At 36.8% G+C, this 20,393-nt stretch overlaps 1 protein-coding gene across 4 annotated transcripts in view; it reads right to left on the minus strand.

Moving 5' to 3' along the window:
• PHF14 (PHD finger protein 14) overlaps window positions 1–20,393 on the minus strand; it is a 178,650-nt gene that overhangs the window by 145,029 nt on the left and 13,228 nt on the right. The window contains exons 5-7 of one of the 4 annotated variants that reach the window (XM_036246815.1): window positions 18,231–18,256; window positions 13,261–13,371; window positions 4,201–5,003 (exon numbers count right to left, since the gene is read on the minus strand). In XM_036246815.1, the coding sequence (XP_036102708.1) occupies window positions 4,201–5,003; window positions 13,261–13,371; window positions 18,231–18,256 (940 nt within the window). Of the gene's footprint in view, window positions 1–4,200; window positions 5,004–13,260; window positions 13,372–13,861; window positions 14,345–18,230; window positions 18,257–20,393 lie in introns of those variants that run through there. The other 3 variants (XM_036246817.1, XM_036246816.1, XM_036246818.1) reach the window with 3 other exon arrangements.

Here is a 20,393-nt window from a genome sequence, read left to right on the forward strand (position 1 = left end):
TAAAGCTGTATATCACTTTTCAAGTTTCTGGAAAAATACTTAAGTTAAAGCTTTCACTACAAAACATATCACTTGAAAATATAATTTTTACATAAAAATAGAAATTGGGAAAGTCGGTTTTGAATGGCACAAGAGAATCACCTAGAATATAACTTGAATATTGTGGAATAATTTAAAGGATTTCTGTGGTAATTATAAGAATAAGTGAGCCCTGGCAGGTTTGGTTCAGCAGTTAGAGCGTCAGCCCGAGGATCAGAGAGACCCGGGTTTGGTTCGCACTAAAGGGCACGTACCTCAGTTGTAATTTGTCCCGGGCCCTGGTTGGGGTTGTGTGGGCGGCAACCAATCCACGTGTCTCACTCACATCGATCTTTCTGTGTCTTTCTCTCCCTCCTTGTCTATCTGAAGATGAATGTAAAAATGTCCTCAGGTGAGGATTAAAAAAAAAAAGAATAAGTGGGACACTTCTGTAAACTAATTATAACAAGTTATTTCATTTTGTTTTCCCTTGGGACTTAAATGTTATACCAAAAATGATAACATTGCCCAATGGTCTCATGACTCTGAAGTATGTTTAGTGTTCATTTATTTGTGTATTCCACATAGATGATTATAGATAATATACACAAAGAGTAAATTCTAAGTTATATGTATTTTTAATAGAAGGAAATTGCAGCACACTACATATAAAACCAGAACTAAATGAATCTATTGCCTTGAATAAGAGAAAATAATTAGTATAGCAAAAAGTTTGACCAACAATTCTTCCTCTGTGCTTTTAAAGAAGGTTAAATTCATAAGAATCTCAAGTAATTTTTATACAGTGTTATAAATTGACTTTTTAGGCCTTAGATAAATTTGTTTTATTTTGAAATGTGTAAGAAAGCAAGTGATTAATAAATAAAAAGCCCTAAACAGTGACAATTTATAAATTTCAGCAAAATTTTTACATTTTAATTAACAAATCAGATGACAATTGCCATTTCCTCACATGGCAAGACACTAATATACATTTAATATAACTGAGTCTTTTATTTAAAAAAATACTTCCATCTGAAAATTTCTATTGATATGATTTCCCATCATATATTTATCCAAAGCTCTCCTTGTAAAGTCCTAAAAATGAAAAACAGACTCTAAAAATACTACACAGCCCTCCAAAAAAGTTTACTTCAGAAAACTAAAAAGGTGAGATAACCTTAGTGAATCTCAAAGCGTCAAGATAAAAGTTTGAAACGACATATAACTGTATTCCGAGGGGATTGTTCAAACTGTAACAAATTCGAAAATACCATAAAACCACTGACAAAAGCAAGTGCCCATATGCAAAAAATGCCCAATTCTAGAACAGTAGTTCTCAAGATGTGGTCTAGGAACTCTCCTTTAGGGAGGTCCACAAGGTAAAGGCTATTTTCATAATAATACAGAGGTTGTCTGCCTTTTTCAGTCTCTGCCATGGGTGTAAGGTAGTTTTTCACAAGCTATGTGACTTGGGATAGCATTATCAACCCAGTAACTTATGTGCTTCTATATGTCTTATTTTTTGAAATTTCAGAGTTTTAATTTGAAATGGTAAATATTGATATATAAACTACATAAATAATAACTGGGATTCTCAATATTTTTTAAGAATGTACAGAGGTCCTGAGACCAAAATGTTTGGGAATCACTGCTCTAGATATTTCAAGGTCTGCAGCATAGATAGGTATGTTCAGGCCATTAACAACCAACAGTTATAAAGGGCCCCTTCTCAAAAAAATATAAAATTCCCCCAAGAAACTTCAAAATTATTCAAGTTCCTGGGTATCATTTACATGACACCCAACACCCTTTCCCTCCAACGTACTAGACATAGAGGCCAAGAAAAATGTGTATCTCCTTATAAAACTAAATATAATTCTACTAGGTATTTCTTAAGCTGTATTTTAGCTATCTCTGCTACACAGTAGTATTTGACACTTAAAGTAAAAGCAGAGAAAAATAAAACTTCAAATAAATACATAGTAACTAACGGACACTTGGCAAGGTATAACTACCTAAGACAGCTAGGAAGATACAAACATTGGCTATAAGGCAACAAAGATTACCTTTAGTCATCTTTTTACAAAATCAAGATCATATGAATAGGAAATTTAGAAACATAAGATGAAATAATAATCTCAATTGATTAGTTTTTATGAAAATTTTGTATCTAATTTGAGTAACATTTAAATAGAACTAAAGTAAAAGAATTATTGAAGAAGGTGAATAATAGTCTTTGGGGGAAAACATTTATCAAACACTCAGACAGACTATTATTCAGGAAAAATTAACTTTCTATAAGTTTTCCTACATTTCTACATAGAGTAGAGCAAAAGGAAAATAAACATAAAATAACAGAAGAGGAATTAATTTAGCTATTTAAGAAGAAACAAGGCACTTTTCCAAGAAATGCTCTGGAATCTCATTTCCTTGGGACTGTTAACCTAAATATATCAAGTCCCGTTATTCACTAAGGTCTTTTCTGGTAAGAAATAAACTACACAGCACATGTGGCCTTTAAATGCATCATAAAAATAGCCTACAACCTCTTAATATATTATATATTACAGGTTATTAAGAAATGGAAAATGAACAGATTTTATGTGGCAAATTTCTAAACATATGAAGGTATCCCCGCACCAAAGCATAAATCTAAACCACAGTGCCTCAATCATTAGCCAGCCTACGTTTGTGAATGTCAGGCCAATAAAAATGAAGAGAGGAAGTGATGCTGCCGAAGGTAAACGTATTCAGTAAGTACAGCTGGAATACTAAGTGCTGTAAAATAAACTGCAAGCACACCTATAAATCAGATATGAACAATTGGATTCTCCATAACTTCCATTTCCACAGATTGGCATTGAGAATATGGAAATACTGTACTATATTCCATATGACAATTTTCCTTTACCTAAAGAAATAGTTAAGATAGCACTGGAGGCAAGCAATACTCTTCATATGAAAGTGGATACATTAGAACTTAAAAAATGTTTATAATCTAAAATATAAACTGTTGTTTCATCTCTATTGACATATAACCCCTCACCAACTGCTATATAGTATTTGGTTAAGAAAAATCACCAAATGTTTAAATGAAACTTAATTAAGATAGATAATCACTGCTATATAAAATTTGTAAGCAAAAGAAATGTAAAATAACAAATAAAGCATAAAAAGAAAAACTTTCTACCAGTTTAACCTATTTCAATGGTATAAATAAAACAAAAAATAAGTGCTTGATAAACTGAAAGTGAATTTTCATGACTATAAACACGCTAACAAAATGCCAGACTTAATTATTGTAATTCTACATATGATGTAACAGATACATCTACAAGTGAGAAGACAACTCAATCTTTCTTTTGAAGGAAAACATATACATAAACACACAGACAAAAAGACACAAATGTGTTTGACTGAAGAGTCTTGAATGTTGCATCTTGGGCCCCATGGATAAACCTAACTTTCAGTAGTAGAACTTCAAGTGGAAGAACTGAGTCATTACTGTAGTTTTATGATAGAAATGTTTGTTTTATAATAGAAATGATTGTTTGTTTTCATTTCTTTGTAGAGAGAAGTTATTCACTAAATACATGTAAACATATGGTTTACATTTACTCCCATACATCTAAAGCAAAGATTTAGTGACCATTCAGTTGATGGTGCTACAACGGTAAAAAAAAATTACCTTGAAAATTAATCTCTAAAAGGCTGAGACAATCCTTAAGCTGTTTTCTGCCCTGCTCTAAAGTATTCTAAAAATCTAAACTTTTAGGTGGATATGAATATAAATAAGTTGAAAGAAAGGTGACTATTCTCAGAATCCACTTAGCACCATTCAGCAGTCCTATGAACAATGGGGTGAGAGGATAGAAAGGTAAAAGAAAAACCCTACCATTTCCCAAGCCTATGAATATAAAAATATTCCTCTAAATATATAGACTGTGAGCTCCTTGAGAACGATGGTTGTGAGCTCCTTGAGAACGGTGACAAATAGTAGGTACTCAAGAAAGGTTGGTTGGTTAAATGAATAAATGTTAGTTAGGGTGCTCAGTCATTCCCACAACTGTCTATAAATAGGATTTCAAGGAAGCCACTTAATATAATGAGTAGACTTGCTTAGAGAAGAATTCCCTTTACCCCAGACAGACAGATATCATAAAAATTGGGTTGATCTACCTCATTACTCTTGCTTTGAGATAGTGTCAGGCTATCATTGGTCAGTTCCTCATCATCAGCACTGTTTCTGCTAAGAACTTTACTCTTCTTCTTCTTGCAACCCCCGTCACTGGCTGGGCTGCTATGATCTTCATCATTGCCTTCATCATTCTCATCCTCATCACTCCCACTCCCCTCATCTTCATCATCCTCATTGTCTCCATCACTTCCTTCTTTCTGAGATGCAGATCTTCCCTTTCTCTTTACTACAGTAGGCCGCCAATCATTGTCATCTTCACTGTCATAGTCATCCATGTCATTCAGTTCTTCCATGGAGACAAAATCCAAAAGTGGCCGATTCCGACGAAGGTTCCACTTTTTTGGCTCACTGACTTGTTCCTCTGTGGCAGCTGTCGTGGGGACTGAAGGAGATGTGTTAACAGCAGGAGGGCTTGTGGCTGGTGTGGAGGCAGCAGCAGAAGCAGCCACATTATCAGAGACTGTTGCTTTTTCTTTCTCCTTCTCTCTCTCCTTCTCTTTCTCTTTTTCTTTCTCCTTCTCTTTTTCTTTTTCTTTTTCCTTCTCTTTCTCCTTTTTCTTTCTAGGTCTTTCTCCATTTTCCTCTTCTTCCTTCTTTTCCACTTTAATTAACTGTTTTTCTGATGACAGTATTTCTTCTTCTGCAGAATTTTTAAGTTCTTCTTCTTTTACTTTAATATCTTCATGTATTTCTTCCTCTAAAATATTTTCTTCAGAATCACTACAGGAACCTTCTCCACTGTCCTTTGAGGGGTCTTCACTTCCATTACCACTCCCTTCAGAATCTGTTGAAAATATGAGAAAAAAAAAACCACACATATGTATATACATACACACACACACACACAACGCTGACACAAATGAAACCACCAAAATCTGTAACTTGCAAAACAATATAAACAAATTTAAGTCAAATGATGGTAGACATTACTAACCTGATTAAATAATAAATCAATGAAGTTGGTGTAATGGTTTTAGTTCAGTATAGCACTAATGAAGATGAATATATGTAACTTTAAATTAAAATATGCTTTAAAAAGAGAAGCACTCTTGTGTCATATAGCACATGCTTTATTTGGTACCCCAGAGGCATTTTTTTTCTAAAAGTAAATGTCACTTTAAAAATTGGGCACCAGATTTTAACTTAATAATAGAATGCACTCCAAAATCTTCTTCCCTTATATCTTCCTTTCATAAACTATATGGACTTACAAACATTGAGTCACATTCAGAACAAAAATATCCTGGCCCAGAAAACTTTGTTTCGTTGTTTCATGCTTTGCTCAGCAAGATTCAGCATAGATATTAACAACAGTCGACTTGTACCACATCCCTAAGATACCAATCAATTTGAGAAGCAGCAAGTACACAGGTGACAAGAGACAATAGCAATGGCACAGAAACTGGAAGCTGCAAGAGAAGCAAGTTATCAATGTTCCTGCTTTCTAGGATGCTTTCTAGGATATCAATAAAAGAGTCCCCTAAACTTTCAAAAATTCTAGGCAGTAATTGCTATATCCCCTAGAATGAAAAAAATTAATGATTTTTTAAAAACTAAGCCTTGTAAATGAGCAACCATAGTAGTCACTAAAAAGATAGGCTAAGGACATTAAAGAGTTCACATAGTTCTAGACTAGAAGCCTTCTGGCAAGTCTTTTCCGTTCCTGCCTAGCACCGCCCACACGCTCTTTGCCCAGCACTGCTCAGTAACCTTCAAATCATCTTTATGCCTGATCAAATAAAAATCTAAAACATCTAGGGAGAGGGATACAGGAGAGGAGCACAAAGGAAGTAAGAAACAATCACAGTCAGGTCATGGCCAACACCAATAGTAAAATCTGCGGGGTGATGAATATTTTGCATCTATAACCAAGAAAAGAGTAGTAGTAAATGATGAAAAAGTGTATGTTTCCACACCATTTTAATTTCTGTTAACCAGCCTTAGCCTCTGTAATAAATTGGGCATTAGATGTAAAGAAAGTTGTCTATAATTAGTACCTGGTATTTAAAATAGCTCAAAAATCCTTTACAAATGGTGATAAAATAAAAATCCTGCTAGTTAAATCACATTTTAAAAACAGAGCCCTGGCCAGTTTGGCTCAGCGGTTGGAGTGTCCACAGGCAGACCAATGTGTCACGGGTTCAATTCCAGTCAGGAGCATGTACCTTAGTTGCGGTTCCTTCCAGCCCTGGTCGGGTCATGCGGGAGGCCACCAGTTGATGTGTCTCTCTCACATCGATGTTTCTCTCTCTCTCTCTCTCCCCAGCCCCCACTCTATCAAATGATAAATGAGAAAATATCCTCAGGTGAAGATTAAAAAAAAAAAAAGACTAACATTTAGTGGATGTTGACTGACTTTATAAAATTATTGTCAATCTCTAGATTATCATACAGGTACCCACAACTTATTCAGGACTGTTGTGAAAAAACACTCTCATCCTAAACAATCTTGCACAGGACACAAAATCATGTAGGTCAATAATTCCTTCTCTTAAATTTTTGGAGCCAAATGTGATTCAGAAGTTAGATTTCTTTTTAATAGACTTCTATTGATTTTTAGATAAAGATAGAAACATCGATGAGAGCGAAACATAGATTGGCTGCTTCCTGCATGCCCCCTACTGGGGATTGAGCCCACACCCAGGGGATGTGCCCTGACCAGGAATCGAACTGGCAACCTCTTGGTGCACAGGATGAAGCTCAACCACTGAGCCACACCGGCTAGGCTAGATTTTGTTGTTGTTGTTGTTACTTTTAGAAGGGTAGCATGGTATATGCAAAATATATCACACTAGCACTCCATTGAAGTCTATGGTCCTGTCCTATAATCAAACACATTATTTCTGCAGTAAAATATATGAATATTTATGTGTAATAAATACACACTAAAAATAAACTCCTATCAGTACCAATCAGGTTTTACCTTCAAATAAGTTCACGCCAAACTTAGAAAACACCTCTGGATTTGTGAGCTCCTTGGATTTCAAAAAAGTATATGAACCCAATATCACTCACAAATAGGTGATTTCTTTCAGGCCAATAGCTCTATAAATCATTAAGAAAATTATGATTTTTTTATACCACTCACAACAATTAAACCCAACCTAACAAAAACAAACAAAAAATCTACCTCTGGAAAATAATAATAATAATTTCTTGATATTTTAGATATGGATCTATTAAATAATAAGTAGAGTTGAATAAAACATCCAAGGTACAAAAGAATCTATGTGCATACTGACTAAAGAATATTGAAAGGTCTTGTAAGCAAGACAATACTAAAGAAAGCTGGGAAATGGAGAAAAGGTACTTTTCTTTTGGACTAATCTTCTGGAAGTCTTTTTAGAAGTACCTAATAAGTATTCCTAGTTATTTTACCAATAAAAATGTAACAATACAAAAGTAAAATTAACTGGGGCACAAATGTAGGTTACTGATCAAGAGGAATCCAACTTTGCTATTAGTAAATTTTGCAAAACATCAAAAATATTTGTAATTTTGATTTTGTAATCTTTAAAAACTTAAATGCTTGCCCTGGCTGGTTTTGGTCGGTGGTTAGAACGTCAGCCCCTCAGACCAAAGGGTTACAAGTTCGATTCCCTGTCAAGGACATGTACCGAGGTTGCAGGTTCAATTCCCAGCCCAGTAGGGATCATGTGAGAGGCGACCAATTGATGTATTTCTCTCATATCAGTGTTTCTCTCTCTCTCCCCCCCCCACCACCACCTCCCTTCTACTCTATCTAAAAAAAAAAAAATTTAAATCAATGGAAAAATATCCTCGGGAGATAAATAACAAACAATAACAACAACAAACAAACCAAAAAAACTTTAACATAACATTAGAAGAATATGAGTTTTTCCACAAATCCAAATCCTAGTAGCTTACCCAACCCTTCATTCTCCAAATATAACATATTAGCCATATTCCAACTGCAGGCATCAGTAATATATCAAATTTTATTTTTCTTTGATCTCTGAAAAATAACTTCCTCATCTGATTAGTCATCACTTCTTTTTTGGTACATATGCACTTGAGGGATGGAGATAAAAATATTTAGTTACCGGCATAGCTTGGCAATAATGACAATGAGTAAATCATAGTCCTTGGCTATCTATATTTTTGTAGGCTGCAAAGAAAAATTTCCTGTTGCTATGAATTCAAACAAAGACTCTCTGCCATATTCCAAATCTATCATTCTTATACCCTTCAAGAAAAAAGAACAGATAAGAGAAACAATCCAAATACTTCGAATACAGCTAACCGTGGGGATAAGGACCAGTTAATTCTAATCTGTAATAAAAATGTTTATGCTAGAACAAAATATTTAAAACCAAAATCCCTACTTCCTACTCAGTTAAACAAAAGGTAACCTTCTTAAACATACTATCAAAATCTGTCTAATCAATAGCTATTTCAATTTATAGACAGTTACAGATTATTTTACAGTTAACAGAATTAAAAAATCATCATTCAAGAATCCCTTCACAATAGTCAATACTTAAGTTTTCCCCATGATAAATATCAAATAAAACCAAAAACAAAAAATAAAACAGTATGATTTAAATCAGAGTATCATGTTAGCTTTGCAATATAAAGATTCATCTTTGTTCATCAAATCAAATTATTTAATTATTCTGTTCATTGATGTAGTCCAACAGTGATTAGTATTATAAATATACACAATCGACAATAGATCACCAGTCTATTGGATATTCAGTTATCGTCTTGTGACCATATTGACTAATCCTGTATAGCTCTTTCTAAAAAGCCAATCAGTGAACACAACTCACCCTCTATTTCCAGCTGTGGCAATTTTTCCCACAGAGGACAGTTGGCAGTGTCTAGAGAGAATGGTTGCCATGAAAAGACAAGGGGTTGCCCTGGCTGGTTTGGCTCAGCGGTTAGAGCGTTGGCCTGTGGTCAGAGGGACCTGGGTTCAGTTCCCGCTAAGGGCATGTACCTTGGTTGCAGTTTGTCACCGGCCCTAGTTGGGTTGTGTGGGTGGCAGCCACTCGATGTGTCCCTTTCACATGGATGTTTCTCTTTCTCTCTCTTCCTCTCTCTCCCTCCCACTCTATCTGAATAAAGAATAGAAAAATGTCCTCAGGTGAGGATTAAAAAAATAAAGAAAGAAAAGACAAGGGGTGGGGAATGCTACGTAGGGAGGATGCTACTGGCATTTAGTACCTAGAAGACAGGGATGCTGCTGAACATCCAACAATATATAGGACTGGCTATTGACATAAAATGTCAATAGCGCTGAGATTAAGAAATACTGGTCTAGCATATAAGGCCTTCAGTTGATCTCATTTTAATTTTCCAGGCTCATCTCTTCTATTGTTTTATTCAGTCATGATCTAGGATTAATAACCAACATTCCAAACTCTACATTTTTAACACAATGCTTTCTCCACCTAGATTTCAGTTCCTAATTTAACTCTTATCTCCTCATCAATTCTCCTAAATCAATCCAGTCTAAAGTAGTCTCATATCCTTTGAAAGATTTAAACTGTATAAGTAAGTGATCAATCACTATCCATTATTTTCTTTAATTATTCAAATACTATCACTATTTCTTAGTGCATCCACCATTACATCCAGAAAAGTGCTTTTAAACAAAACTACAGATGGTCAATGAACATATCTTGATCCACTTAAGCTAAAGTCAAATTTAGCACAGAACATTACCAAAGTCAATTTAAGCACAAAACATTTCCAAAGTCGCAGCCTGACTCTTCCAGTTAAATTACTTTATGACAATTTCACCTAACTAAACTATGACTTAAGATACAAAGTTAACCATCTTACTTTGGCCAGAGGGTTGGGGGACAAAGCATTGCTATTTTTTCTTGTTTAATAAAAGCAATACAGGTATTATTTTTCAAAAAGTTTCTATTTATATAGCAGATTACTAAATGGAACTTTCCTAGCCCTAATCCTAGGTCCAATTCTCAAATACAACCACTTTAACTAGGCCAAACCATGAAATTGCCCATATTTGACAGTTTTATACCTATAAAACTGTTAATTTTATATGGTTTCACTGAACATTTCTACATATATGGTTTTTCTGGTGGTTATCACCATAATTCTAATATACTTATATTTTGTTTTAATTTCAGATTTTTATTTATTAATTTCAGATTTTATTTACTAACTCTATTCAATCAAAAATAAAAAATTTAGCTCTATTTTCACATTATATATAAAATAAGAGATAATCTATTTGCCCTGGCCGGTTTGGCTCAGCGGTTGGAGCGTCCGCCTGCGGTCCGGAGAGACCTGGGTTCGGTTCCCGCTAAGGGCACGTACCTCGGTTGCAGTTTGTCCCTGGCCCTGGTTGGGTCGTGCGGGTGGCAGCCACTCGATGTGTCCCTTTCACATCGATGTTTCCCTCTCTCTCTCTTCCTCTCTCTCCCTCCCACTCTATCTGTACAAAAAATGGAAAAATGTCCTCGGGTGAGGATAAAAAAAAAAAAAAAAAAAAAAAGAGATAATCTATTTTTAGTTCATATTTTTTAATAGTAGAGGCTTATAATTATTAACTGTCAATAATCACTTGAGAGGTAATTTTTGAGCACTATTTGTCTTTTTAGATTTTATCATCTGAAAAACACATGAATAAAATTATGTTTATCTACAAGGGTCTTAAATATAATAACCTTTTTCTATAGAATTATATATATTTATTATTAAAACCGAACAGAAATATGAAGTTTTGCCCCGGACGGTTTGGCTCAGCGGTTAGAGCGTCGGCCTGCAGTCCTGAGAGACCCGGGTTCGGTTCCTGCTAAGGGCGCGTACCTCGGTTGCAGTTTGTCCCCAGCCCTGGTCGGTTGTGCGGGTGGCAGCCACTCAATGTGTTCCTTTCACATCCATGTTTCTCTCTCTCTCTCGGTTCCTCTCTCTCCCTCCCACTCTACCTAAACAAAAAATGGAAAAATGTCCTCGGGTGAGGATAAAAAAAAAAAAAAGAAAGAAAGAAATATGAAGTTTTGTAGTTAGAATTTCAGATGTCAAAATGAAGATCAGAAGAAATTGATGCACAGAATCCAAATAAATATTGAGGCCAATCAATCTAAGCATTTTAACATTTAGTTTTAAGGAAGTCAGGAGTCATTTCTAGAAATTCTTTTGAAAGAAGCTATGATCAACAAATGGTTTCTATTTCTCCACTTTCAGTTTAATCTCCTATTCATAAGTAAGGCTGGGATTCCACAAACTCTATTTAGAGTTTACAAAATCAGAATGTATTGCCAAAAATAATTATGGAATACTTAAATAAATTAAGCTTTGGAGTATTTCCCATAATGGTATTCAAATAAGTCAATTTCTGAGACCCAGCTTATTTTGTCACACTTTACAATCTGGACCGTAACAAACCAAAATAACATTCTAGCCAAGAATATTCTATCTGCCAAGGTTTCACCAAGAGAACTAAAGTAAATTTGGATTTTACCCCCTTGTCCTTCCTTTCCTTTCCCTTCTCTGGAAGTACCAAGCATCAGTGAATCAACTAAATGGAAGATACAAGTGCTAAGAAGCCATGGTTAAAAAAACAATTAATCAAGATAAACTTAACAACTTTTGATTACTGGGAGTGATCTCAATTAGGCACCAAAACATATAAATTGTTTAAGATTATATCCTATCTCTTTTTAGGATCTAAACAGAGAAAAGATTGTAAATTTTGGAATCAAAAGACAGATTAGATTCCATTATGGCCTGACTGACCTCATACAAGTTCTTTAAACTCAATTCCCCTATCATTTGTAAAATATTTCCTTCACTAAATTACTTTAAAAATTAAATGAAATTATAGAAACAAAAAGTTATCAGTAAATCACAAGTAAATTCTGATTGTTGATGCTATTAAAAGTAATAATAGTAACAGAACCTAACTTCATCCCTTCTTATCACCCCTAGCAGGACAAAAACAGAAAGGAGATTGACTAAGCATAGACAATCTCTATGCTTAGAGATTTTGTGGAAGAATACTTAGAAACCAAAGGGATGAGCCTTGGCCAAGTAGCATAGTTGGTTAGAGCGTTGACCTGATACGTCAAGCTTTCGGGTTCCATCTCTAGTCAGGGCACATATAAGAAGCAACCAATGAATGCATAAATAAGTGGTACAACTAATTAATCTCTCTCTCTCTCTCTCTCTCTCTCTCTCTCTCTCTCTCAAATCAATAAATACATTTTAAAAGTTTTTTTTTTAAGTTAAAAAGATGAAATTATAAAGGTATTCATTTCTCACTTTATTTAAATTTCCATTCTAAAGGGAAAGGATTGTAAGTAATGTTTATTGTCCATGTGTCTCTTGGTCTTTTTCACATAAAATATGTAAATATAATTTGTATCCATTTCTCAGATTCCTAAGATTAAAACTTTGTATGTATCTCTATATGAGTTACAATGAACAGAAGATACAAAGTAAACTATGCTTTTATGTTTTCCAATTTTGTACAATGTGAATATGTGACCCTTTTAAAAAGTTCATTGTTTTCAAAATCATGAAATATAAAGCAATCAAGCATGCATGCTTTACATCTCAGAGATTTCTGAAAAGCCCAACCCACTAGGTCCAGTGGCTACTAGGAAGCACAACTTTTTTCTCTGGTCAGAGGGTGCCAAGTGATTTGAAAAAAGAACCTGGCTCATGAACAGTTCCTAGCTCACATCACTCACAGGATGTTACTCTACCTAGTAATATCTCTCAATTTTTTTTCCCTCTATCCATAAAATAAGTATAAATGTACTTTCAAGTAAAGAATAGAGAAAATGTTTTTGCATCTTTGAAATAAGTAAGTCCTCCTGCAGGCTCATTATCTAAGTATCAACATAAACAGAAGCAATGATAGGACCTAGTGACAGGATCTTAGAGAAATGTGGGAAATCAAATGGACAAAATAAATAAAGTTTATGTGCTTTAACTTTAAATTGGCATTTTTAATAAAAACCAATTCTTAAAAAAAAAAAAATCTGAAAATAAACCCAACTCCAGAAAGCTGGGAAAGGGAAGAGAGAAACATTTACCTGATGCATCTCCAACTTTAAAATCACTGTCATCTGAACTATCATAATCGAGAGCTTCTAGCAGAGAAGCTGCCAAAGGCTTCACCTGCCTCCTCTTGGAGCTTCGATCCACTGTTAAGAAAAACAAAACAAAACAAAACAAAACAAAACAAAACAAAAACATTATAGAGTCATTTAAAATCACACAAACTATAGGGGAGAGCTCTGGTGCTAAGGGAAGGCACAGAAGACCTTGGCCCGGGATCTTTATAATTCAATTCTCAGCAAAAGGCGTTGGGGGAGGTTGGGGTGGGAACGCGGGCTGGGGAGGACCGGGAAGCAACGTGGGCAGCTCCAGCCACGGGGTGGGCCGAAACCAAAGCTGACCCTCAAGCACATTTTGTGATGTTTCTGCGACTCGCTCGTAAATCCTCATTTAAGAACCGTAACAGTCAATAGAAAGAAAACGCAAAGCTCAGGTAATAAAAGCCCCGATCGTTCCCGCGGACAGTGGAAGGGAAGCGTCCACGAAGTGCCCCACCCCCGCCCTGCTGTCCCACCGGCTCTGACTTCCAGAAGGGCTGAAATGGACCTTCTCCCCGCGGAGGCCTTCGACACTTACTAAGGAATCCGTGAGGTGGTCGTTTGGAGGAGACCTAGGGAGAGGCTGCGAGACCCAGGCAGCGCCGAGGTCGGGGACTGAGACCGCGGAAACGAGTCGGAAGATGCTATTTAAAATCGGGGGTGCCGCCGAGCGGATCGGGCGTCCCAGGTGCAGCCCCGTGGTCCCCTCCCGCACCCCACCCCCCGACCCGCCCCTTAGTCCTCGCAGAACCGGCCCCAGCCGCTCGCGCCCCTTCCCACTGTGCTCCCCGGGCACAGGCGCCCTCCGGTCCAGGCAGCGCGGCCAACCTGGCAACCCTGGGGAGTTAATTTCCCCCGTTAAAACTGTTAGAAAAAAAGAAAAGAAAGAAAAACTTTATTAGCCTGCACCAGAAGCAACAAAAGACCCAGAATTTGCACTGTCCAAGGCCGATTGCCTGAGACAATAGGGAAAGCAACGACCCGGATACAGCTCGGAAGAGAAGGAAGTGAAAACACAAGGCTGAGAGAAGCCCTAATGCAGCAGGAGCCGAGAGCGCCTGCGCGGAACTCGCCGCCTCTCTCCCTCCGGGAGCCGAGCAGAGCCGAAAGGGAGCCGAGAACAAGCGAGCGGAGCCAAGTAGTGCCAGGGAGAACAGAGAACACACCCAGACCCTGTGTGGCTCCGCCCACAAATCCCTGAGGCTCCACCCTCAGTCCAAATCTGTAGGGGGCTGGTTTTTGCTTTCTGGTAAATCCTTTTTTTAAGGATTTACTCAGAATATGATATCCACAAAGGGACATTTGCTAACTTGCGTCACTATGAAAAATCATAAGCAATACCATCTCTTCTGCTACTCTATAAATTGCATCCCTTAAAATATCTTGGAGCATGGGGAAATTTTATTTCCCGGAAGTGGGTAATGTGAGAATAGCCTTAGACCTTGTTTAATTGCTGCTTTGATATTTACAAGTCTAACAGAAGAAAAAGCATTCATTTAATTATATTAACTGTTGTTTCAATTATTGTAGTATGGACAGACATTTCCGCATAAATAAAATATACAGCGGCCCAGCCGGTGTGACTCAGTGGTTGAGTGTCCACTCATGCACCAAGAGGTCACCAATGCAATTCCTGGTCAGGGCACATGCCCAAGTTGTGGGCCCAGTCCCCAGTGTGGGGCATGCAGGAGGTGGCCAATTGATGTCCTCTTTCATCGATGTTACTATCTCTCTCTCCCCTCCCTGTTTCTATCTTTCCCTCCTCTCCCTTCCTCTCTCTCTAAAAGTCAATAAAGAAAAAAAATTTGATAAAATATACACAGTAATGCTAAGAGAAAGATAATACGCCTAGGGGAAATATTCCCTCTCAGAAGTATAATGTGCATTAAGTCATGATGTGTGTTCACATGAATGTGAACTAGTACCTTGCATCCACTTAGATAATTTATTTATTAAAATGAATTTTTAAACCTATAAAAACATGAGGACAGTATGTACAACCAGACATGGCAGTCTTCTTTCAATGGATGTTGGCACCTATTCAACGCCAACAGGGATCCCCAGTTTGGGGTGCAGTAAAGAAAGAAATTGTACTCAGTGCAAACAGCTTAATTGTGATACAGAACAGCTCACTAGTGTGCAGCTCAATTATGAAGCAGCACAGCATGGCTGGGAGGCAGTGCCTGGGACTAAGCCCATCTCTGGCTAGACTGCTCTGCTCCTGGTCGGCTTCCCTCTGCTCTAGCCAGATGTCTTCAGAATATCTTTGGTGTTTCAGCTCCAGCCAGAGAAACACAGTTTTCAGTCTCCTTTGGAAAGTGCATTTTCTCAGTGCGAGGAGAGTTGACATAGAGACAGAGGTCTCCACCCATGGGACTTTTGCAAATGAGGACTCCAAATCCTCACAGTTTGATTGGTTCAAAAAGCACTGTCCTGATTGGTCAAAATGAAGCTTCTCTGATTAATCAGTGAAGATTCTGATGAGGATATAACTGTACAGCTCTAATTGGATGATTGGTTAGGGAAAACCTCAGTACTATTGATTAAAATACTATTTTAGGAACTTTTTTACAAGGGCTGGCTCATCTGGCAGGAACACAATGGAGGCAGGCAGTTCAGTATAGGCTTCGCTCTGAAGTATGGTTTGCATAAGAGGCCCCTATTTAAAAGTGGCTGCTTGGTCCAGCTAGTGTTGCTCAGTGGTTGAGCATCAACCCATGCACCAAGAGGTAGCCAGTTTGATTCCTGGTCAGGACACATGCCCAGGTTGTGGGCCTGATCCCCAGTGGGGGGTATGCAGGAAGTGGCCAATCGTTCTCTCATTGATGTTTCTATATCTCTTTCCTCTCATTTCCTCTCTCTGTAAAATCAATAAAGAAAAAATAATAAATAAATAAATAAATAAATAAATACAGGCTGCTTGGCTCTGCATTTAAATTTGAGCTCAGCTACCAGGAATCCTTTTCTGTGGGTATCTTCTTTCTTAGGGGTCTACACCTTCAACAGTTATAAATGCCATGCTTAATTCACATACAGGTTAGCTACTTTTTTTTCCTTTATTGATTTTAGAGAGAGAGAAAGGGAGAAGGAGAGAGAGATAGAAACATTGATGAGAGAGAACATCAATTAGCCACCTCCTGCATGCCCCCACTGGGGATGGGGCCCACAACCTGGGCATGTGCCCTGACCAGGAATTGAACCAGAAACCTCTTGGTGCATGGTTCAATGCTCAATCACTGAGCCACAGTGGCTGGGCATGCTTAGCTACTTTTAAAAGCAACATTAAAATGTTAGAATCTGAGCAGTATTAATACTTTTTTAAATGTTAATATATTAAGGATAGAGAAAGATTTGCATGAAGTTGATTCAATTCATTTGTTTATTCTACAAGTATGCATTAATAATGTGGCAGTGTTTGTAACAAGGAAATACAGTGTTATGAAAGACTGCAAATTAAATATGTAGGTATCAAAACAATGCAGTAGTGGAGCTTACTCTTTAAAGAAACATGTTTAATGCTTTTATAAACTGGAATTATATTATATACCATTAAATTTGAAAAATAGTAAATATTTATGTGGTGTGTCTCTCAGCCTGCCGGGATCGGTGCAACACAATAAAACTACAAGCACTTGTGGCTTGGAGTGAGGAGGAGCTTTGCAAGGTAGCAAGAAAATGCTCCAGTTCTCTGGATGCAGTCCCATTTATTTGCAGATTCATACACCCAGGTCACAAGTGGATTTAAGTAAATTATTTCCTTGAGATGGCATTAGTGCAAACATACACCCTAACTTTGTCTCTTGCCCAAAGATAACAAACCCTTATTCACATGCAAATAAAGCACCCAATACATCTGGGCAGGCCAAATATCCCCCTGGGCTAGGATTCTGAGAATGCATTAACACAAGGTTGAGAGTGCTTAACACAAGGTTAAAAAAGTCCATCTTCCAACCCCCTAGCCCCACAATGTGGTACAATCTGTGGGATGATTATAGAGAGGCTGGACTTTCTGCAGGACAGTTGTTGTCTTTTCCTTTTCCAGAGCCTAGGATATAAGTGAGGATACAAACCCATCAATAAACAGTTGCTGTATATTGTGAAAAGCATTACCAGAGAGAAAGTATACATGTATACAGGAGAGAAGGCATTCAGGGAAGGCTTTCTGGAGAAAGTTATATTTAGATCCAGACATAAAGTATCTGAACTGGCCTGGGGAAGGAAGGAAAGGAGACAAAGGTATTCCAGACTAAGGAGAGGGCATGTGCAAATGCCCAGCTCCAAGATGGTATGATTAGTCAGATTCCTTAAAAGCTGGACTGTGGACTACCTCTAATGCCCTCAGGACATGGCTCCATAATGTACTTGTACCTATTATTATTTTTTTAATCCTCACTCAAGGATATGTTTATTGATTTCAGGGAGAGGGAAAGGAAGAGAGAGAAGGGGGAAGAGAGGGAAATATCAATGTGAGAGAAAAACATCGATGGGTTGCATCCTTTATTCACCCACACCAAGGATGAGCCCACTACCTAGGTATGTGCCCTGACTGGGAATTGAACCCAAGACCTTCTGGTGCATAGAACAAAGCTCCAACCAACTGAGCCACACCAGCCAGTGCTCTTGTACCAATTATATTGCAGCCTCATCTTGCTGTTTTCCTCATCACTGCTAAAAATGTAACCTTCCAATCTTTCCAAACCTCTAGTCATCTGACCCAAACTATCCCTGCTATGTGCCCCCTCAAACCTTTCTATTATGCTGTAGAAACTTCCATTCCAAATTTCAAAACCTACTTAGTAAATTATTTTTATGACTGAAACCAAATCCAAGAGGTTTTGAGGTAAAAAGATGGGGTGTTTGGGGAAAGTAAAATAAAAGAAATGAAAACAAAAACTGAATAGTCTTACCTGGTGTGAGGGAGAAGATGTAGTTCCTGATTAATTTTTTAAGCATGCAAGAAAATGCAAATCAATTTATTATAAGTCTAAGGATAATAGGTCCAGTTCATGAAGGGTAATTGAACATCTGAATTGCCTTTCTACCCTCCCCAAATTTCACTGAAGTCACAAATATATAAATAGAAATACAGCCATAAAACCATAGTACTGCCATAAACCTGATAGAAATGCCACCAGCAAACTTTTGAGGGCTACTGAAGAATTTTGACAGTTATAGAGGTGGGCTCAGATTGCCAACAAAATGCACAAGACTAAGAAGCCAATAATCTTATCCAAGTGACAGAGAGGAGTTATTGAATAAGTCTCACAGTAAACTCTCCATATAATACTCAAATGAGAGATAATGAGGCCTGTGAGAAGGGCTGACTGGGACAACAGGGTGGATAATTCATTACAAGGAAAAAAGCCACTTAGCAATCCTGTTTTCAGAGGAACTGAAAACAGTGTTTCTCCCCAGAATACAACTTCAAGTTCAGTTCTACTACGTAGGAAGTCTGACTCCAGAAATTACCAGAATGGGTACCACATTTATAGGGGAAAGAAAGAGTGAGCTCAGTGACTATCAACTGCCACAAGAAATAGAAAGATCCAGTATACAAACTACTCATAAACCACAAAGGGAGCCTACTCATGTGCATCCTCCCTATACCCTGAATCTTCTCTTCCCACCCACTACAACCATTAGAACAAGTATATCTATAAACAGAATGTGCATTCATATCTTCTGGGTGAATAGGGCTTCTTATTTAGGCAAGGAATATACATTCTGGCTGCCAATACCACACTATCTGTGTTTATAGACATAAGGCAACTGAGAATCATTAAATATTTAAGTAAAACTAACAACATCAGAGAACCTAAATTTTTTAAAACCTTTAAAACAATTATATGATTCAGATATATACATAATGAGATTTAGAAGGTGAAAGGGAGACAAAGACCTTCTCTTAATAGAATCTCCCTTCTAGCTTCTACCTTCAAAGATATAAGGTCATGATGGAGAAGCAGTTCTGGAAAAGGTCAGCAGCAATAACTACACTGGTTTTCTGACGTCTAGATCACAGCTACATTGTATGAACTTGAAACTAAAAGTCTCATTGTATCGGTTTTCACTCCACTAGCCTTTCAAATGATTTTGTATGCACCAAATTTCTCAGTATAAATTACCTACAGTGGTTTCTATTTCCTCTACTAATATCTTTTCTGATACAACATTTGGTACAGAAAGGTGTTCATTAAATAAATAAAACCTCAACAATAGAAATTTAAGAATTATTATTTGACTTGGTATTGGTCAAAAGACAGTGATAATTTTATTACCAGTGGAAAATAAGATAGTAGTTGAAGGCATACAATGGTAAAAGAGTTACTTATATTATCACATATAAGCACCTGGAATAAGGTGAGTGTTAATGGCAAGCCTTTGGTAACAAGCATTTGATAGAACATTAAGATGTAAATAAGAAATACTGAGCAGGGGTAGAGGCAGCAGCTCCAAACATCTGTCATTTATGATCCCTAAAGGACATCTTTTGCAGAAAGTCCATGGGTCATTAGATTTCCCTGTAATTAATATTTTCAAAGATATTTAAGAGAAAACAATATTGATGAAGAAAAGGTTGTGCTGCAATTTATGAACTTCAAGAGAATCTTATATGTTCACGTAGAGAAAAGACAGAATATCTACAAAGGAATAGGAATCAGGTTTAAATTAGAATTCCTAATTGCAACTTTGGATGGCTGGGAGCTTCAGTCTTTTCAATGTTTTTAATAAAGGATTTACTGGTAATCACCCTTCTCAAGTTATGTAAAATATACTGACTACAGAATTTTCTTCAAGGATTTAGGCAGTAAGAATCTATTCTATTATTACATAAGTCAAAACTTTTCTATCATATAGCAAAGAATAATATTGAAAAAATTTAGGTTAAGCAATTAAGCTTTCATAGCTATATATTGTACAAATGAGTATCATGAAAATATATTTTCATCTTATCTTTGTGCTCTAGCCAGTCAGTCATCTCTCTAGACATAACAAGAGTAACTTTTTTTTAAATGTACTTAACTCAGGGCTGAGTTTTTATAACAGTTTTATTAAGATATAATTCATAT

Source organism: Molossus molossus, unplaced genomic scaffold, assembly GCF_014108415.1.
Source record: "Molossus molossus isolate mMolMol1 unplaced genomic scaffold, mMolMol1.p scaffold_m16_p_7, whole genome shotgun sequence".
In the NCBI taxonomy this organism is placed as follows: Eukaryota; Metazoa; Chordata; class Mammalia; order Chiroptera; family Molossidae; genus Molossus; species Molossus molossus.